General features: G+C 40.8%; 1 protein-coding gene across 4 annotated transcripts in view; it reads right to left on the reverse strand.

Moving 5' to 3' along the window:
- Positions 1–21,562, reverse strand: part of ACTR2 (ARP2 actin related protein 2 homolog) — a 40,841-nt gene continuing 19,279 nt past the window's right edge. For all 4 annotated transcript variants that reach the window (XM_008062874.1, XM_008062873.2, XM_021714918.1 and 1 more), the window contains 6 exons: positions 20,040–20,112; positions 15,642–15,778; positions 12,680–12,829; positions 8,737–8,882; positions 5,179–5,311; positions 1–524 (listed from right to left, as the gene is read on the reverse strand). In XM_008062874.1, coding sequence (XP_008061065.1) covers positions 354–524; positions 5,179–5,311; positions 8,737–8,882; positions 12,680–12,829; positions 15,642–15,778; positions 20,040–20,112 — 810 coding nt within the window. In that variant the 3' untranslated portion in view covers positions 1–353. The remainder of the gene's footprint in view (positions 525–5,178; positions 5,312–8,736; positions 8,883–12,679; positions 12,830–15,641; positions 15,779–20,039; positions 20,113–21,562) is intronic.

Below are 21,562 nucleotides of genomic sequence, written 5' to 3' on the forward strand. Positions count from 1 at the left end.
ATAAAGGCAAACCACCTAGTGTGCTAAGGACTAAAACTAGCAGCATTAGAGCAGTAAAGTGAAAATAGGAAACCTACAGGAATGATCTAAAGCCTACTTAGGAGAAACAAAGCAGCAGACAGGACCCTTAGCCCTCTTGTGTCTGTAGGGAAGCCGCTGAATTAAACAGTCAGATTTACCCACATTATAAAATTTAGCAAAGCTTCCCCAAGATACCATAATAAAACTTGACCTTTCCAGTCAAAGGGCACTGGGAGGCCTCTCCCATGTCCTGGAGTTGAATGAGTTCAAAGACTGGCAATAAAGGAAAAAAAGAAAGCATTGAGGAGTGTGATGGGCACAAGCTTTGAAGTTTATCGAACGGTCACACCCAGCTTCTCCAGGACACGGACACCCTTTTCTTGGTACTCTTGTCGGGTCATCCAAAAGTTGTCTTTGTCTTTCATGATATCTGCTAGAACTGCACCGCCTAGGAATACCATGTGCTTTCTGCGGGGTGGATCTTCAATGCGGATCTTAAATTTCTAAAGGAGAAAGAGAAGATAATAAAACACTATGTATGCACAGTGCTTTCGCTTTTTCATATATTCTCTCAGTGTTACATCAGTGCTGTGATATAAACAGAACAGCAGGACTTGCTACCTGGGACACAGAGACATTTAGTAATTTGCCCAAAGCTCACATTTACGAGACCACATCATCTCATGTGCTTGGAACAGTCCTGATTTACACCTACTGTCCCATCAATCTAGTAACATCACCACTTGATTGATAAATTACACGACTGATCACCCTACTGAGAGACCAAGTATCAGAGGCATGACTATAGCCAGTTTTCCCATCCACTGGCAGATGATCACATGGGCAAGTCGCAACTGTCAAAGTCTGGATAAGAGGATTTGTATCATTTCTTCAAGGTTCAATGCTGCTTTGATTCTAGTCCAGTACAACGGAGTAAAATTGAAGTTCTTTTTTTTTTTTAAGCGAAGCTCACTTTCTAGTGCCTCAAATTCAAATGAAATGTTCTTAGAATAAACAAAGCCAAATATGGTCAAAAGAAACCATGGGCATGTCAGGGAAAATGAACACAGTAACCAAAATTAAAGACAACTGAGAAAAAAGTTTTCTACTTCTTAGCCCCAGTTGCTATATTTCTTAACCTTACTTGAGTTGGAGTCTCATTCTGTCGCCCAGGCTGGAGTGCAGTGGCATAATTACAGCTCAACCAGCTGGGCTCAGGCAATTCTTCCACCTCAGCCTTCCAAAGTAGCTGGAACCACAGGTGCACACCACCACGCCTGGCTAATTTTTTGATTTACTGTAAGGATGAGGGCTTGCCAAATTGTCTAGGCTAGTCTAGAACCACTGGGCTTAGGCAATCCTCTCACCCCACCTCCCAAAATGCTGGGATTACAGGAGTAAGCTACCACGCCTTCCGTAGCTCTGTAGCTATATCAACTGCCTAGAAAGGACACATCCTCATCTGTATGATGATTGGTCAACACCTGAAAGAGAAACCTGAAAATGACACAGCAGTTTTTATTCACAGTGTCACAATACTGCAAAAAAGAAAAGTAACTTTGTCAATTCTAAATTATTTGTCTTTATTTATTATTTTTTATTTTTTTTGAGTTGGAGTCTCCCTCTGTTGCCCAGACTGGAGTGCAGTGGCTGCTCCCAGCCACCGCAGCCTCGACCTGCTGGGCTCCGGCGATCCTTCCGCCTCAGCCTTCCAAGTAGCTGGAACTACAGGCGCGCGCTACCACGCCCGGCTAACTTTTTTTTGATTTATTGTAGAGATGAGGTCTCGCCTCCCCAGGCGGGTCTCAAACCCGCGGGCTCAGGCCATCCACTCACCTCAGCCTCCCAAAGGCGCGGGATTACAGGCTGAGCCACCGAGCCCAGCTTATTTGTCTTTATGTCACATAAAAGAACTGTAAGGATGTGATAACCTATGACAAAGAAAAACATCAGCTATTTTTTTTGAGTCGGAGTCTTACTCTGTTGCCCAGGCTGGAGTGCAGTGGCACACTCATAGCCACCGCAGTCTCTACCTGCTGGGCTTAGGTAATCCTTCTACCTCACCCTTCCAAGTAGCTAGAACCACAGGCAAGTGCCATCATGCCCAACTAATTTTTTGATTTATTGTAGAGACAAGGTCTCGTCATGTTGCTCAGGCTGGTCTTGAACCCCTGAACTCAGGCAATCCTCTCGCCTCTGTCTCCCAAAGTGCTGGGATTACAGGCTTGAGTCATTACGCCTGGCAGCTCATTTATGAACTAATTCCAAGATTAACCTACGGTTTTAACTGTTTTAATTTTTGCTTTTAGATAGGGGCCGGCAAACTTTTTCGTAAAGGGTCAGATAGTAAATACTTGAGGCTTTGCAGGTCTTGCTGACAACTACCCAAAAAGAGACTAGAAGGCAGTCACATACAATATGTGACAATGGGTAACACTATGTGAACAAGTGGGTCTGACTGTGCTCCAATAAAACTTTATCTACAAAACCTGCCAGTTTTGGCACAAGGGCTGTATCTGACCAACCCTGCTCTAAGGGAAACTTACCTAGTTCCTGAAGACACTGCTTCCCCTGCACATTCCCAGCTGGTTGCCATTTCTCCCAAACTACCTTCCGTTTAACCCTGGATGTCTGGTAATAGGAGTTCTTGCTCGTCACTCCTGCTTCTATCCACCTCCTCCCTGAAACTCCACAGCTCGCCGCAGCTCATTCTCTAGACTACTCCCATCTACCACTCCTCCTTGCTTAAGTCCTGATAGATCCCTGCAGATGTCCTTGGATCTCCAGGCTGTTTCTTCTATTCCCTGTCCTTGGTTTGTACACATACATGTTCTTTCCACCATTTCCTGACATGATCTGTAGCAATTTTGTACTTCCTCCCTTTCCTACTCACTTGGCAAAACAACTAAGTTATCAACTCTGTACTCCACACCTGCTCTCAAGCAGTCAAACAAGACAGGAAAGAAATGAAACGTCTTGCTTTAAATTTATCATTAACCTCAATGGAGTCCCTGGAGGCTTCGCAATCCCACTACATCCTCTATTCGCTCTTCCATTCTCCAAGACAATCATTCAAACCTTCTTCTCTATTTTAGACCTCTATCACCCCTTCCCTCCCCTCATGGCCTCCTAGTTGGTCTATGTCTACATTTGTTCACCATACCAGACTTGATGAACCTTTAAAAATATACATTTGATCTGATAATTTCTCTGCTCAAAACCCTCCCAAGATGTCCCATTTCACTAGGAGTCAAGCCAAACCCTTAACATGGCTGAACAAGACCTGCCTCCCTGCTGCCCTCCTGACCGTATCTTCCACTCCCTTCCCTTGCTACTCTGCTCCAGCCACACTGGCATACTCCCACTATTTGGGGCTTTTGCACTGCTCCTGCCTGGAAGATGCTCCCCCCAGATAGACACAGGGCTCATTCCTCTTCTACTCAATTCAGCTTCCTGATCAAAAGTTACCTCAAACAGGCCTTTCCTGACCACAGCTTAGGAAGGTGCAAATAACCTCCCTAGTGGCTGTATTTCTTAGCCTTACTTGATTTTTCTTATAACTGATGAATTATTTAGACTAAAAGCAGGGATTTTGTTTTGCTTGTCCCTAGTACCTAAAATAATGCCTGGCACCTAGGAGTTCAAAAAATGTTTGTTGAATAAATGATCATCTAAGATTGACTTTAAAGTATATGTAAAACTCAATAAAATCAGAAAAATGAGTCAAGTACTTAGACAGCAAGACTCCTTTCCAGTCTTTTAATTTGTTCAATGTATATAAGACCATACTTAATTTAATTTCAACAATTTGAGTCATATATGACAAATATAACATTTATGTCTCCAAAACACACAATACTCTGTAGTATGTAATCTCATCTAAAACAGTTTATCAAAATCAGAGAAACAAAGCTCAGAGATTAACACAGGATTAAATTACTTTTGGTTGAGTACAGAGCTCATTCAAAAAAGTCACATAGTCCAGAATTTTGGAAAATAATCATGCCAAAAGAAACATCAACTATTACATGCTAGTTTAAAAATTTCTCTCCTCTGGGCTCGGTGGCTCAGCCTGTAAGCCCAGCATTTTGGGAGGCCAAGGCGAGTGGACTGCCTGAGCCCGTGAGTTCGAGACCTGTCTCTACAATAAATTAAAAAGTAGCCGGGCATGGTAGCACACGCCTCTAGTTCTGGTTACTTGGAAGGTTGAGGCAGAAAGATCACCAGAGCCTAGCAGGTCGAGGCTGCGGTGGCCTGGAGTGTGCCACTGCACTCCATTCTGAGCGACAGAGTGAGACACCAACTCAAAAAAAAAAAAAAAAAAAGTCTTTCCACTGTATATACCAACTACCAACTGAAGTCTGTTTCCAGAGCTATGACAGCTATTGGAATGCAAAAGAATTAGAGAGATATTTTACAATCTGATTGGGAGAAATATGTATGCAGCAAATAGTTATAAAATAACCTAAAATCATTAATATGAGATAGCCCAAGAGAAGTGCTGAAGGCTGATTCATATCCAAAAAGTAAGTTAAAAACAACAAACCCAAGTGGGGCATTTACTTCCCAGGCACGTACATGCCATGCAGGTCGTTACAGCTGAACCAGAATGCTTGACCCTGACCTAGCAGCCTCAATCCACAGAATACAGAGGTAACCTGCAAGTACCAGCACTCGGGAACAGTTTACCTTGAATCATTTACTTCTTCCTATCAGTGATTTCCAGGCTGCACTTGACTGCATGCAGTAGGAATTTGTTCAGGAAGACTTCTTGCTCCCTCTAGTGGATGTCAATATTCACAAACGACAGGGTTTTTTTTTTTTTTTTTTGAGTTGGAGTCTCACTCTGTCGCCCAGACTGGAGTGTAGTAGCCGCTCCCAGCCACCACAGCCTCGACCCGCTGGCATCCGGCGATCCTTCCACCTCAGCCTTCCGAGTAGCCGGAATTACAGGCGTGCGCTACCACGCCTGGCTGATTTTTTTGATTTATTGTAGAGATGAGGTCTCGCCTGCCCAGGCGGGTCTTGAACCCGCAGGCTCAGGCAATCCACTCACCTCAGCCTCCCAAAGGCACGGGATTACAGGATGAGCCACCGATCCCAGCTAAACGACAGGGTTTTAAGAGAATGTTACTAGTTTGGATTATTGATACTTACAGAAAGCTTTTCCACATCTCCCTTTAAAACTCGTTCTAAGTAAAGCTGTTTAAGTTCTCGTTCCAACCGCGATGGCAGGCCAGGATACATAGTAGACCCTCCAGAAAGCACAATGTGTTTATAAAACTCAGATCTGAAAAGACACAATGGTTATTATTCATTTAGGGTTTCATATTAGGAAGATGGTGTCTCAGGGTTACTGTTACTTGTGAGCCTTGGGGTAAAATAAAATTCCACATGTAAATCACAGGGCTGAACATTTGCTGCCACTACTATTGCCAAGATAACAACCCCTCAATTTATATATGAATTCTTTTATAATTTTGATGAAAATACTTCTAAAAGCACATGATCTTGAGCCTTCTAATAATAACCAAGATTTATATTACAAACCTGTAGTATTTGGACTATGGTATCAGTGCTCCACTGAAGTCAGTGAGATGTGGCTGTTTATGGTAATTAGCCATATGGTAATTAGCCATATTCTATTATTATTTGATTCCTGCTTTTGAATTTTTTCATTTGCCTCTCGTAGTCTTCCTTTTTGCTCCTTGGCCTTGAGGCTGACTGTTATTTTTGGCTAGACTGACATGTCCAGTCTCCTCCTTCTTCCTTAAATATGTTGTTGGCTATGATACCAGATAATCAAATCTAAAATAACTTCATATGTAGTAAAAGTAACAGAATCTGTGTGAAGACCTTTGGAACTCTTCTCACAGTAAAGTTTGGGAGCTGAGTCACATTCATTCTGGCCTCATTCAAGCTGGCTTCCAGGTTTTTACTTGCTTTCAATGGCTAAGGCTACTGCAACTCTAGCTTCTAGAAAAGCACTGTTTTTGTATTCAATTGTCGAAGCATGCACTGTGAATGTAGCATAAGCCAAGCAGTTGACGTATGGCTAAATACAAGCATTTACACGTATACTTTCAATATAAAGAACACACAAAACAAAATTTGTGTAGTGCCAAATTCCAAAGCAAGATCTGTGGATAAAGTGCTAAATCTGACTCCTGTACTATAGGAATGCCAAAACTTTAATTATCACCAACAGGCATGCACTTCTCAACACACTTTTTATGTTAATGATCATCAAATCAAGGGACAAAAAACATTAATCCCTACCATGAGATTTTACCATAATCACCAAAGCCAGATGAGATTTTTGATCACCTTCCACTAGGTTTATAGTTTATGAGTCTACTGCTATTTTTATTAATTTCTATTATTATCCTGGCTTCCCAGCCATTCCATCAAAATTAATTATATGGTTATTTAATTCAGAGTTAAAAAAACAAACAACATTTACTTTACAAAAGGCTTCTGGGTGAATTCTTCTATAACCCGGCTATAAGGCATGGCTTTCTAACTATGACTCAAACTCTAGATGCAATAAAAAAAATCATAAATCTTTTCATAGGGCTAAATAAAAGCAGATTTTTGCATGGCCAAAAACATGAGCAAAGATAAATGGCAAACTGAGAGAAAATATCTGCAACAGAGCTCACAATTCACAAAAAAAAAAGATATTTAAAAAATCCTTTAAACATATAAAAACATGTTCAATTTTACTCTTTCTCTTTAAAAAAATTTTTTGAGTCAACGTCTCACTCTGGTGCCCAGGCTGAAGTGCAGTGGCACACTTATGGCCACCACAGCCTCGACCTGCTGGGCTCAGGTGATCCTTCTGTCTCAGCCTTCCAAGTAGCTGGAACTATAGGTGTGCGCCATTACATCCACTTGATTTTTAAAAAATTTATTGTAGAGACGAGGTCTCGCCAAGTAGCCCAGGCTGCTCTCGAACCCCTGGGCTCAGGCCATTCTCTTGCCTTGGCCTCCCAAAGTGCTGGATTACAGGCATGAGCCACCGCACCCAGCTTCAACTTCACTCTTAATGAAATAAATAAAAATTAAAATTACACAGAAATAATTCCTCACTCATCAGACTGGTAGAAAGATCAGAGAAAAGGCAAAACTCTCACAAAAGAAAACTTGGCAATAGCTAAGAAAAATACATGCATTTAGATTAAAACTAAAAAGCTTCTGCACAGCAAAAGAATCAACAGAGTGAACAGACAACCTATACAACAGGCAAAAATATCTGTGAGCAATACATCTGGTAAGGGGCTAAACAGATAGATAAATTGATATATCTAAAATATTTAAGGAACTCAGTTCAATAACAAGAGAGCAAATAACCAAGTTATAAACGAGATAAGAACTTGAGCAGACATTTCTCAAAAGACATACAAATGGCCAACAAGTATATGGAAAAAATGCTTAACATCCCTAATCATCAGGGAAATGTAAATTAAACCACAATGAGCTATCACCTCACACCTGTTAGAATGGCTACTATCAAAAAGAAGAGATATACATGTTGGCAAGAATGTGGAGAAAAGGGAATCTTTATACACGGTCAGTGGAATGTAAATTAGTACAGCTACTATAGAAAAGAATATGGAGATTCCTCAAAAAATGGAGCAGAACCCAAGCAAAACCAAATGATCCAACAATACCACTACTAGGAATACACCCAAAGGATTTGAAATCAGTGTGACAGCTGGGAGCAGTAGCTCACGCCTGTAATCCTAGCACTGTAAGAGGCCCAGGTGAGAGGATTGCTTGAGCCCATGGTTTTGAGACCAGCCTGGGCAACTTGGCAATACCTCATCTCTACAATACATCAAAAAATTAGCTGGGCGTGGTAGCACATGCCTGTAGTTCCAGCTACTTTAGAAGGCTGAGGCGGAAGGATCATCTGAACCCAGCAGGTTGAGGCTGGCAGTGGCTGTGAGTGTGCCACTGCCTTCCAGCCTGGGTGACAGAGACTCCTACTCAAAAAAAAAAAGAAAGAAAGAAAGAAAAAAAAAAGGGCCGGGCTGGGTGGCTCAGTCTGTAATCCCGCACCTTTGGGAGGCTGAGGTGAGTGGACTGCCTGAGCCCGTGGGTTCGAGACCCACCTGAGCAACTTGGCGAGACCTCATCTCTACAATAAATAAAAAATTAGTCGGGCGTGGTAGAGCGTGCCTGTAGTTCCAGCTAGTTGGAAGGCTGAGGTGGAAGGATCGCCAGAGCCCAGCAAGTCAAGGCTGCGGTGGCCAAGAGCGGCCACTGTACTCCAGCCTGGGTGACAGAGAGAGATTCCAACTCCAAAAAAAAAAAAGAAATCAGTATGACTATATAAAAGACTTTGTTCTTAGGAAACACAAACTTGTAAAGATAACTGATGCATTCAACCGACTCTCAAACGGTTCAGAAAAAAACAAAATGATAAAGCAAACACACAGAACAAAAAACTAATAAAATGGTGAAAATGGGTAAAGTGTATACACCAAGTGCTCTATATTATTCTTGCAACTTTTTTGTAAGTTTGAAATTATTTAAAAATAAATTTAAAGTGGCTTCTGAGGTGCAATGATGTAATAATGTATTTTGTTCAATATCTAGTACCACCCTATCAATACACATGAATCAGGTAATAGACAACTTGGTCATTCTAACTACTTACTTCCATCTATTTCTGATAAATAACTATTGAAATCACCATTTCCAATGTACCTGGTATCAATGTCAGCTGCCTGGATTGTGTTAAAAAGCAATTCAGCAACACCAACTCCCTCGACATTGATCAAGTGAGGCTGAAATAAAGCTTCTGGTGCTTCGAATCTCTCTCCCCCTACTTTGATAATGCGTCCATCCGGGAGCTAGAAACCAAGAATAACCAGGTACTAGTCAGCAAATGATCAAAACTTCCCAGTGTTCCCTAGAACACTAGTGCTTTTAAACACTGTGACCGATCAAAACCATTATAAGCAATAATTTATCCTAAAATATATGAAAATAAAATAAAATACATTTGAGATGGTTGCATTTTCATCATGCTCTGTTCTGCTTTTTAAAATGGTATCATCCCCAAAAATTTCAGGAATTTCTTGGAGAGATCACTCATGCATGAGTGTGTAACATTCTGTGTGTGCAGCAAAGCATAAACAGCACTGACCAACCACTGTATTCTGATTATTGCTGGTATGTGTCAAATGTTGCTTATTTTATAATTTTTTTTTTTTGGGTTGGAGTCTCACTCTATCGTCCAGACTGGAGTGCAGTGACCGCTCCCGGCCAGCGCAGCCTCGACCTGCTGGGCTCCGGCGATCCTTCTGCCTCAGCCATCCAAGTAGCCGGAATTACAGGCGCGCGCTACCACGTCCAGCTGATTTTTTGATTTATTGTAGAGATGAGGTCTTGCTGCCCAGGCAGGTCTCAAACCCGCGGGCTCAGGCAATCCACTCACCTCAGTCTCCCAAAGGCGCGGGATTACAGGCTGAGCCACCGAGTCCGGTTTATTTTATAATTTTAACACACTTGTAATTTTTTTTTTTTTTTTTTTGGTTGGAGTCTCACTCCATTGCCCGGCTGGAGTGCAATGGCATGCTCACAGCCACCCCAGTGTCGACCTACTGGGCTCAGGCGATCCTTCTGCCTCAGTCTTCCAAGTAGTTGGAACTATAGGCACACGCTACCACGACAAGCTAAGTTTTTTATTTATTGTAGAGATGAGCTCTTGCCAACTTGCCCAGGTTGTTCTCGAACCCGTGGGCTCAGGCAATTTTCTCACCTCAGCCTCCCAAAGTGCTGGTATTATTGGCTTGAGCCACTGTGCCCGGTCACAAAATTTTAAGAAAATAAGATTTAAGCAACAGGTCAGCTATTACAACATGACCTTGTACAGAAAACTCTTAAGTCATGTCATGTTCATATTTAATTAAACGAGAAATGTTAAGTAGAAACTCCCTCTCATACCACCTCACAATTTGCTGGATTGACCTAATAGGCATGCCCATATGTGCAAATTTCTATATGAGATACTAGAATTAGTTCTACATTTACATTGATGATAACTCACTTATTTATAATAATGTGATTAGAATAATTATACTTAGAGTCCAAAGCTGACTTAACAATGTGACAAAGTACCACAAAGCAAGCTCCTTTAAGGACTGACTCCATGCCTCCTATAACTGTTTATAGATACATGCAAAGAAATAACATTTTGCAAAAACTCCAGGATTATTTTTTCATAAATTCTATCATGCTTTTTAAAAAGTATACCAATCCAAAATTATACCCTCAAAAAACAAAAACAAAAAAAAGCCAAACAAACCCTAGGCCGGGTACGGTGGCTCAAGCCTGTAATCCCAGCACTTTGGGAGACCAAGGCAAGAGGATGGCCTAAGTCCAGAGGTTTGAGACCCACCTGAGCAACTTGGTGAGACCTCGTCTCTACAATAAGTCAAAAAATCAGCTGGGCATGGTAGCGTGTGCCTGTAGTTCCAGCTACATTGAAACCTGAGGCAGGATTGCCTGAGCCCAGTAGGTCGAGGCTGCGGTGGCCATGTGCATGCCACTGCACCACAGCCTGGGCGACAGAGTGAGACTCCAACTCAAAAAAAAAAAGAAAGAAAAAGAAAAAACCCTACAGTGAGTTCACATGCAGATGAAATCACCCAAGGTATCTGGAAACACTTCACATAGTAGATCTTATTAGCAAAACCTCTTTCCCTTTGTACTTCGAGGCTTTTTTCCATGCTCTGGCTGCTGGCCAGCATGAGGTCAGGTTTTCCAACAGCCCTAGTAAACTGTTAACACTAAGTTTAGACAACCCATTTCTTTTGCACCAAATCTTATCCTATCCTGTGTTTGTCCATGCTTATCTTACCCCTCTTCACTTATTCATCAGTTTATTTTTATACTTGTATATATTTTTATAACCTACCTCAAATTATTTAAGAAAGGGGGAAAACAGCCAGGCTCTGTGGCTCGGCCTGTAATCCTGCGCCTTTGGGAGGCTGAGGTGAGTGGATTGCCTGATCCCAAGGGTTCGAGACCTGCCTGGGCAGCGAGACCTCATCTCTACAATAAATCAAAAAATCAGCCAGGCGTGGTAGCGCATGCCTGTAATTCCGGCTACTTGGAAGGCTGAGGCGGAAGGATCGCCGGAGCCCAGCAGGTTGAGGCTGAGGTGGCCAGGAGAGTGTCACTGCACTCCAGTCTGGGCGACAGAGTGAGACTCCAACTCAAAAAAAAAAAAAAAAAAAAAAAGGCTTTTACTGCCTATTACTCTATTTCATTTTAGCAATAACTAGATAAAAGATGAGACATGGAAGTATTTTATACTCAGAAAAATTTAATAGGCCTAAGACGGTAATTCGTTTAAAAAACAGGTAGGATCAATTCCTCTGGTATAAATTATAGCTAGCTTCCAAATTTTATTTTTATTTATTTATTTATTTATTTTTTGAGTTGGAGTCTCACTCCATCGCCCAGGCTGGAGTGCGTGACACACTCACAGTCACCCCAGTGTCGATCTGCTGGGCTCTGATGATCCTCCTGCCTCAGCCTTCCAAGTAGCCAGAACTACAGGCGCGCGCTAACATGCCTGGCTAATTTTTTTATTTATTGTAGAGACCAGGTCTCGCCAAGTTGCATGGGCTGGTATTGAACCCACGGATTCAGGCAATCCACTCGCCTCGGCCTCCCAAAGTGCTGGGATTACAGGCTGAGCCACCAAGCCCAGCCAGCTGGTTCCAAATTTTTTAGTTACAATTTCAAGTTGACATTTGTCTTTGAACATCTCATTAAAAAAATATTAAGTTCGCCAGGTGGGGTGGCTCATGCCTCCCAGTACTTTGTGAAGCCAAGGTGAGAGGATTTCCTGAACCCACAGGTTTGAGACCAGCCTGGGCAACTTGGCGAGACCGCATCTCTACAATAATGTAAAAAAAAAAAAAAATAGCTGGGCATGGTGGCACGTGCCTTTAGTTCCAGCGGCTTGGAAGGCCGAGGCAGAAAGGTCAGTTGAGCCCAGCAGATCGAGGCTGCAGTGGCCATGAGTGTGCCACTGCACTCTAGCCTGGTCGACAGAGTGAGACTCCAACTCAAAAAAAAAAGAAAGTCAGAAAAGGCTGCCACTTACTGAATTAGTAAAACAATAACTCTAGAATGACCACTTCCAAGGTGTGTTTCTTAAACCACTCATTACTAGTCCCATGAAATTCTAAAAAGTCTTATAGTATAAGAAGTTTGAGAAATATGCATACTATATTCTCACAGTTATATACAGAGAAGTTCTATGGTAAATTGAAATCCACTATCTTCCAAATTTAGGTGACAATCTTAAAAAATTTTCGTAAACATTTATTAACATCCCAGAGAAATAATATTCTGTAAACCTATGTTGAAAAATGCTATTCCAGATACTAGAATCGAAACCTCTTATATCTAGTCATATCCTAGTGCAGATAGTAATTTGTAATTCTTGTCTTAATCTTCATTATATGGCATCCTAAAATAATTTAATCATAGAACCTTAATGTAACACATGCATATATTACAACAATTCAAAACCAAAACAGTGATTCCACAAGAACCTACCTACGCTGATAACAATAATCATGACTGTCCATTTTTAAAAACATATATATTATATACTGGAAATACTTACTGTGTAAGATTCAACTAATACTGTGGTTTCTAAGGCCAGTTTCTGCTCTTGCTCAATGTTATATCCCACATAACACAGTTTTTCTTTAATCATGCGAACTGTTTCAAAATCAGCAGAATGGTTGAAAGCGTATCCTCGCAACAGAAGGAGCTGGTACAACAAAATAACAGTAAGTTCATAATAGATCTGAATGAGTTCCATTTGGCAAAAGCTATTAATGCTCACTAAAATATGTTACATTAATAACAAATACAATGGGTAGTGGATCTTCAGTTTCTACTGAATATTTCAGAAGTAGGATTTTACCTGCCATAACGGATTTATATTTCAGGTTCACATAGAGTAAAAGCATTAAAAGTTCATGAATAATAAATGGATAAAATGAACTAGAAAAACAAGTCATTATTGTTTTTGTTTTTTTTCAGTTGGAGTCTTACTCTGTCGCCCAGACTGGAATGCAGTGGCTCCCGGCCACCGCAGCCTCAACCTGCTAGGCTCCGGCGATCCTTTCGCCTCAGCCTTCCAAGTAGCTGGAACTACAGGTGCGCGTTACCACGCCCGGCTAACTTTTTTTGATTTACTGTAGAGATGAGGTCTCGCCAAGTTGCCCAGGCAGGTCTCGAACCTGCGGGCTCAGGCAATCCACTCACCTCAGCCTCCCAAGGCGCAGGATTACAGGCTGAGCTACCGAGCCCGGCCATGTCACTTTTCAACAAGAGCACTGTATGTGTACTCAAGTTTAGTTTTGATAAACAATCAGAAGTGTATTAATGAATAAATATTTTTTAGTACTAGACTCCTGTAGTCTTCAATTTGCTCAAACAGATCAGTACCATATTTATGAAATGCCCCTAGGTCTTAAAAAGTTTTATCATTAGCTTCTAGTTCTATGTCTGGCTCATATCAGAAAGGCAATAGGATTTGTTTAACAAATGATAAGATAATTGTTGGGATACTCAAAGGTGTAATCTTTAGTCTTATATTTCTTTTTTTTTTTTTTTTTGAGTTGGAGTCTCACTTGATCACCCAGACTGGAGTGCAGTGGCCGCTCCTGGCCACCGCAACCTCGACCTGTTGAGCTCCGGTGATCCTTCCGCCTCAGCCTTCCAAGTAGCCGGAATTACAGGCATGCGCTACCACGCCCGGCTGATTTTTTTTATTTATTGTAGAGATGAGGTCTCGCTGCCCAGGCGGGTCTCGAACCCGCGGGCTCAGGCAATCCACTCACCTCAGCCTCCCAAAGGCGTGGGATTACAGGCTGAGCCACCGAGCCCGGCTTATATTTCTTAAATACTAGAAATTATTACTGTTTTAAAAGCAACCTGCTGAAAAGAAAAATAAATATGTATCATAAACACAACTAGACTTTTCAAATAAAAACTAAAAGACTCCCCGAATTTTTGTTGGTTACTCACTAACTTTATCTTCCCATGTAATAAGAAATACTTTAAATGAGACTGAAGAATCAAGATGAAATCAACACAACCCAATTTAATGCACAGACAGACTTTCTCAACGGAAGCACCACTGACATTTTAGACCATAATAAATTCCTTGTTGTCGAGTTGGCCGTATTCACTGTAGAATGTCTGGTCATATCCCTAGCCAGGTGTGACAACCAAAATGTGTCTAGACGTTGCCAGTATCTCCTGAAGGGAACTGGGGAAATAGCATTTTCCTAGCCACTGGTTAAGAATCACTGACCTAGAGAGAATATGCTGATTATAGAACGCTGGTATAAATAATATTCTATTTTGGGGGGGGTCAGGGTCTCACTCTCACCCAGGCTGAAGTGCAATGGCACAATCACAGTTCACCATTGCCTTGACCTCCTGGGCTCAGATGATCCTCCTGTCTCAGCATCCCAAGTGCAGAGACTACAGGCATGAGCCGCTGTGCCCAGCCTAAACTTTTTTAGCATTAAAAAAAAAAGTCTACATATGTTACTAAGTAGAGGCCTGTGTACTTCCTCCAGCAACTTTTTTTTTTTTTGAGCCAGGATCTCACTCTGTTGCCAGGTTGGAGTGCAGTGGCACAATCATGGCTTACTGCAGCCTTGACCTCCTGGGTTTAGGTGATCCTTCCCTTTCAGCCTCCCTAGTAGCTATGACTATAGGTGCACACCTGGCTAATTTTCCAAAAACAACTAATTATATTCAGAAGCAAACTTTAAAATAATAAACACTAAAAACTGAACATGCTCCCTGAAAACTACTAGAATTAAAGTCTGGTACATCTAGGCCCTGTTTTTCTCAAATATCATTAAGTTGCTATCATTGTACTTTGTAGAAAAGGACAAGAAAAGGCAACCCAACCGAGATTTTGGTGTAAAATATATCTGTTCAAAGAAATGTTTTAGGATAAAAAAAGCTGCCCAAGTTGTCCAAGGTTCAAGGTTTCTCCCACTTTTGAAATATCTATCTGCCCATTCCTCAGAAATAACAAATATAATTATGTAATGATTATATTTATTATTTGTTATATATCTCATTAGTATACCAGAGATCATGTGTCTCATGTGAATTTTTTCTTTTTTTTTTTTTGAGTTGGAGTCTCACTCTGTCGCCCAGACAGGAGTGCAGTGGCCGCTTCCGGTCACTGCAGCCTCGACCTGCTGGGCTCTGGCAATCCTTCCGCCTCAGCCTTCCAAGTAGCTGGAACTTCAGGGCATGCTACCACGCCTGGCTAATTTTTTGATTTGTTGTAGAGATGAGGTCTCATCAAGTTGCCAGGCGGGTCTCAAACCCGCGGGCTTAGGCAATACACTCACCTCGGCCTCCCAAAGTGCTGGGATTACAGGCTGAGCCACCGAGCCCAGCCTTCATGCGAAATTTTGTATGAATAATGGGGTAATTTCTCTAGTGCAGATTTGCTAGAATCTTAAAATGACACACTCAATTTTGTGTTAAGTTGATAAACAAACTAGAAAATCTAATTTGTATGGTATTTTCCTTTTGCTTACCTTGATAAGGTATCTGGTAATATCCCTCCCCGCAATATCCAATCTCCTGGTAAGGTGAGGGAGTGAAAAGCCTTCATACACTGGGCAGATGTGAGTTACACCATCTCCAGAGTCTACCACTACACCAGTCAATAAACCTGCATGCAGGAGGTTTTAAATAAAAAGTCAAATCAGAAAAATCAAAGCCAGCAAGTTTAAATACAGTATAGAAGTCAAAATAGAAGTTTAACCAACTGGAAAGGTCTAGAAACCAGAATTTCTTTTTTATTTACTTATTTTGCAGTTTGTTTCTAATGCATAGATACTGAAGTAAGTGTTCTCTTGAGACTTTTAGTCTAATCACAGCACTACCCAAGTAGGTGAGAAGAAACCACCCTTGAGACCAAAGGCTAAAAAACAGAGCATGTTCTTAAAGCTCAAAAATAGCCTTTACTTTCTTTCCAACTTAATCTTGATCACAGAGTCCCCCGGAAGGGAAATTTCCTAAAGCATCATGAAGAGATTTTATGAAAACCACTGTGAAAAAGGAACAGTACATGATGTTACAAAGTTGATAAGTGAATCTGTTGAAGTTATCCTGTTCTTTATTATTATTTTTGTCACACAGTATATCCAAATCTCTGTGTTATTTTGGAAAAATGCCTATTGATACTAGATAACTAGGAAACCGAGAAGAATTAATCTTGGCTAGCCAAATAATCACTTCCATTACTCACCTGAAACTCAGAAGGCAATGTCAGTGAAACTTTGTAATGAAACAACAGCACTGTTTCATTACAAAGCTGCCTTGTTTCCTTATGAGCTATTTAAAAGTAGAAATGCCAGTCTGGGAAACGTGGTGAGACCCCTCATCTTTACAAAAAAGTTAAAAAATTAGCTGGGTATAGTGGCGTGCACCTATAGTCCTAGCTACTCAGGAGGCTGAGATGAGAGGATCACCTGAGCCTTGGAGTTTGAGGTTACAGTGAACTGTGATTGTACCACTAGATTCCAGCCTGGATGACAGAGAACTTGTCTCTAAAATAAAATAAAAAATAAAAGTAGAAATGGCCACAAAAGGTTAGTGTTCTATCTTTTGCACAAACCAGAGTTGATTCAAGGGGAAAAACTTTTTAATTCACATTTTTTAACAGAAAAAAGTTATTTTAACCAGAATATGCATTATCTGTAATTCTAGCATTGTTTCATTAATTTTCCATTCCTGAATAGACTCTCTCCCTTTCACTTTCTTATACAAATTTGCATGCACTGTAAGTATCTAATAGTAATGATTTATCTTTGGACACATGTATTCAAATCACCTCCTTTTTAAGTTGATATAACTTATCTTTCCTTGAAAAATGCTGACTCACAAAACTCATATACTGCCTTTAATATTGTAATCTTAAATAAGAGACTTTCCACAGCCAAAAATAGAAAAAAATCCACATAATAAATTCAAAAATATTCCCAGTAACTTTGGGAGGCTTAGGTGGGAGGACTGTCTGAGCCTAGGAGTTTAAGCCCAGCCTAAGCAACATAGTCAGACTCTGTCTCTATAAAAAATTTTAAAAAAATTAGCAGGGTGGGCTGAGGTCAGTGGATTGCCTGAGCCCATGGGTTCGAGACCCGCCTGGGCAGCGAGACCTCATCTCTACAATAAATCAAAAAATCAGCTGGGTGTGGTAGCGCATGTCTGTAATTCCGGCTACTCGGAAGGCTGAGGAAGAAGGATCACCGGAGCCCAGCAGGTTGAGGCTGCGGTGGCCGGGAGCGGCCACTGCACTCCAGTCTGGGCGGCAGAGTGAGACTCCAACTCAAAAAAAAAAAAATTAGCAGGGGTGTGCCTGTAGTAGCAGTTACTCAAGAGGCTAAGGTGGGAGGATCTCCTGAGCCCAGGAGGTCGAGACTGTGGTGAGCAGTGATTGTGCCACTGCACTCCAGTTTGGGCGACAGAGCCAGATGGGACTTAAAAAACAAAAACAGAAAATCCCAACAAAAAACCCCCACAATCCCAATAACATCAACCAAAGCGGGAATTTACATTTTATTTCTCAAACAGATCTTCCTGCCAACCTTGCCTTATTTTCTACCATTCCTGTCAGGTTACATACTGTACTAGCCTTTCCCAAACACACTTGACTCAATTCCAGTGCCACACCCTTTTGTCACTGGATTTTCCCCTTCTTTCCACTTTAACTCCTACAAATTCATTAAGGCTAAGTCAAATTCTTATCTTTTCATTTCTGCCTCCCTTGACCACTCTAGCCTCCAGTCCACATTACCTAATTCCAGTTATTCCCCTCAATCCAGTCTGTAGCACATATCAAGCATACCTTCCTAAATCACCACGTTATTTGTTAAATTCAAAAACCTTCTGCAGCCCTGAATGCTTCTTCCTATTTTTATGTATTTATTTTACTGTTAGTACTAGCTACCCTGTTTAGAAGAAAGAGAATCTTACCATAGTTTGGGGTTAACTTGGTTAAAATTACTGGACTATTATTTCTCAAAATTAGGAATTCAATAGTTAAACAAAAATAGTTAAATTATCAAGAATTAGAGGAAATCTTCTCATTGAATGAAAATAAGTTCACAAATGCTGCTGGAAAAATCTGTTCAGGTCAAATTTTTTCAAATATAATTCAAACAAGATTCAGTTCAGCAGAACTGTCCCACCATCACACCCCTAAATAGAACTCTTTTTGCAGATTTCAAGTTTAGACTCAAAAATTTTTACAGTTTTTTTTAAAAAATGAAATAAAATCACCTAGATGTAAACAAGCACTCCCTTCTGCCAAGCGTGGTGGCTCACACCTGTAATCCCATCACTTTGGGAGGCTGGGATTATGGGAAGATTGTTGGATCCCACGGGTTTGAGACCAGCCTGAGCAACTTAGTGGAATCTTTCTTTACAATAAGTCAAAAAATTAGCCGGGCACAGTGACACACGCCTGTGATTCCTATTTTTCTGACTCAGAAAAACAACAACAAAATAATTTTCAAAGTTATAAAACAAGCAACCCAAGAAAAGAATCCCATCATTTCTTTCTTTTTTTTTTTTGAGTAGAGTCTCATTCTGTCATCCAGGCTGCAGTACAGTGGCATACTTACAGCCACCACAGCCTCAACCTGCTGGGCTCAGGCAGTCCTGTTTCATCCAGTCTTCCAAGTAGCTGGAACTACAGGCATGTGACACCATGTCTGGCTAATTCATTTATTTATTTAGAGAAAAAGTCTCCCCTCGTTGCCCAGGCTGGTCTCAAACCTTCAGGCAATCCTCTCGCCTCACTGCCCAAAGTGCTGGGAATATAAGCGTAAGTCACCATGCCTGGCCAGGATCCCATCATTTCTAAGTACTAAAGTCCACACTGCTTAAGTAGTGAGACTTAGACTCAGCTCAGGTGTCACTTCCTTCAGAGAGGATTTCTGACATACTAAAGCAAAATTATACATATGTTTCTTTCCTTCCCGTAAGTTGCTTGAGGGTATCTTTATACTGCAAATGCCTAAAAGATTCCTTGGCACATACAGTATTTGACAGCCTCATAAATTCTCAGTAAGTTCCTGTTGAGTTTATAAGACCAACAAAAAATATAACAAGTTCTCCCCACCTAGCCAATATTTTATTCCCAATGAACAGTGAGGCAGTTGCTAATGGCAATACCAAGAAAATATAGTAGTCCTTTCCATCAAATCTGCCTTGAAAGTTAGACATGCATTCCCAAATGTCTACCTTTCAATCTATTATATATTTACCAGGCATGATTTTACACTAACTTTTTGGGATCTCTGAGTATTTTTTCTGAGGAAAAATCCCATGTTTATTTTCTACTGAATAAAAAAATTACAATAGTTTGAAAGAGAAAACATTCTGTTTTTTTAAAAATTCTCTTTTAAGCCAGGCTCGGTGGCTCAGCCTGTAGTCCCGTACCTTTGGGAGGCTGAGGTGAGTGGACTGCCTGAGCCCGTGGGTTCAAGACCCGCCTGGGCAGCAAGACCTCATCTCTACAATAAATCAAAAAATCACCCAGGCGTGGTAGCGTGCGTCTGTAATTCCGGCTACTTGGAAGGCTGAGGCGGAAGGATCGCCGGAGCCCAGCAGATAGAGGTTGCGGTGGCCAGGAGCGGCCATTGCACTCCAGTCTGGACAACAGAGTGAGACTCCAAACTCAAAAAAAAAAAAAAAAAAAAATCTTTTAATCTTAAACCCTTCATTGTTTGGTAAAGCAAATAAAAATGCAAACAAAATCTTATTTGACAAATTTGAGAAATTATGAAAATATTTTAAAATGTGGAATTTAAATAATGTACTATTTTTGGAATTTAAAACTTATGGAGAAATCAAATTTCTTGACATAAAATGTATGTAACATATGTTTGCTGAATTGATTTTTCTAAAAGTTAAGCTTCACTTACCTTGAGCATACAAAGTCAGAACTGCCTGAATGGCTACATACACACCAGAAAACTGGTAAGTTTCAAACATTACCTGAAAATGCAAAGAGAGAAACAAAATTGGTATTCAGAAAGCTACATAATATTTATATGCTTTCTTCATGGTCACAGAGGGGATTAGTTGCCCTAAATAGAAGCAAAAAGACCTGAAAGAGTTCTCCATTCTCATCAACTCATCTTGCTTCTATTAAAGTCCTCCTATTATTATTCACAATAGCAAAAACATGGATCCAATTGTGCTGCCCAACAAAAACGGACTAGATTAAAAAATGGGGTAAATACACATGATGAAATATTACGCACAAAATTATGAACTTCACAGTAACTTGGATGGACTTAGAGGCTATAATACTGAGTGATATCACAGAAACAAAGAACCAAATATAACATGTTCTCACTCATAGGCGGACCTTGAACAACTATCGTAATGCTACAAGAAAGGAATTGGCAGTTGTGGGAAATTGCCAGGGGAGGGAGGACACACCTCATCAACAAGGGTACATTTGTATAGTTAACCCTGAATTGTACCCTACATATTTAAAATAAAAAATTTAAAATGAAAAAATTAAGTCCTGCTGTCACAGAGCTCCAATTCTGAGGACAGATCTTTGGATAATACATATAAAGTACCAAAGCATTTCATAAGTGCTACAAAGCAAAGACTTCTGAGTATATTAGTTAATGGCTAATTAGTGCAAAAGAAAGCTTTCTGCCTTTGAACGAGAATTTCTTAATTGATATCCCTTAAGGGAAATACCTTTTAATTCAAAGACAAACTACAGAAATTGCTTAATTACCGAGCCTTCCACCCACTTTCTCAATCTGGGCCAGGACTGTGGCTCTACCCCAAGCAGTTAAAAAATAAAAAGAAAAGGAAAAAAAGGAAAGGTAAATGCAAAATTAAAGGTTAACTCCTGATTGCAGGAGGACACAGAAACAGCTTAGCTGCAGAGCGCACCATCCCTACTTGAGCCAAGGCTGCAATTCAACCCCTCACTGAACTCCCTAGGAAGGAGTAGTAGTTTCCTTGTGCCCTCACTGGTCACACCCAGGTTCATTCTCTGTTCCTTGTGCCCTCACTGGTCACACCCAGGTTCATTCTCTGTGGCTGGGAATATCCTGCATGTTTTTTGGGGGAATCTATAGTGAGTATTCCTTGATTGGTAGGACTGCTTATCACTCTGAATATCTAAATATTTAGACATTTTACAACTGACCACAAGAATTATATAAAACTCTAAAAAACACACTCATCAATTAAGCAACTCGATATTCTGACTAGTATTCTAGTCCATCATCCTTTATTCCTCTTCCATAGGGATGCAAATGAATAATATATATGCACATATCAACTTGAATCCTCATCTCTACAATAAAATCAAAAATTAGCCAGTAGCGTGCACCTATAGTTCCAGCTACTTGGAGCTAGGCAGAAGGATCGCTGGCACCCAGCAGGTCAACGCTGGGGTAGCCGTGAGCCTGCC

Source organism: Carlito syrichta, unplaced genomic scaffold (genome assembly GCF_000164805.1).
Source record: "Carlito syrichta isolate Samal-C Ts95f unplaced genomic scaffold, Tarsius_syrichta-2.0.1 Scaffold305873, whole genome shotgun sequence".
NCBI classification, from domain to species: Eukaryota; Metazoa; Chordata; class Mammalia; order Primates; family Tarsiidae; genus Carlito; species Carlito syrichta.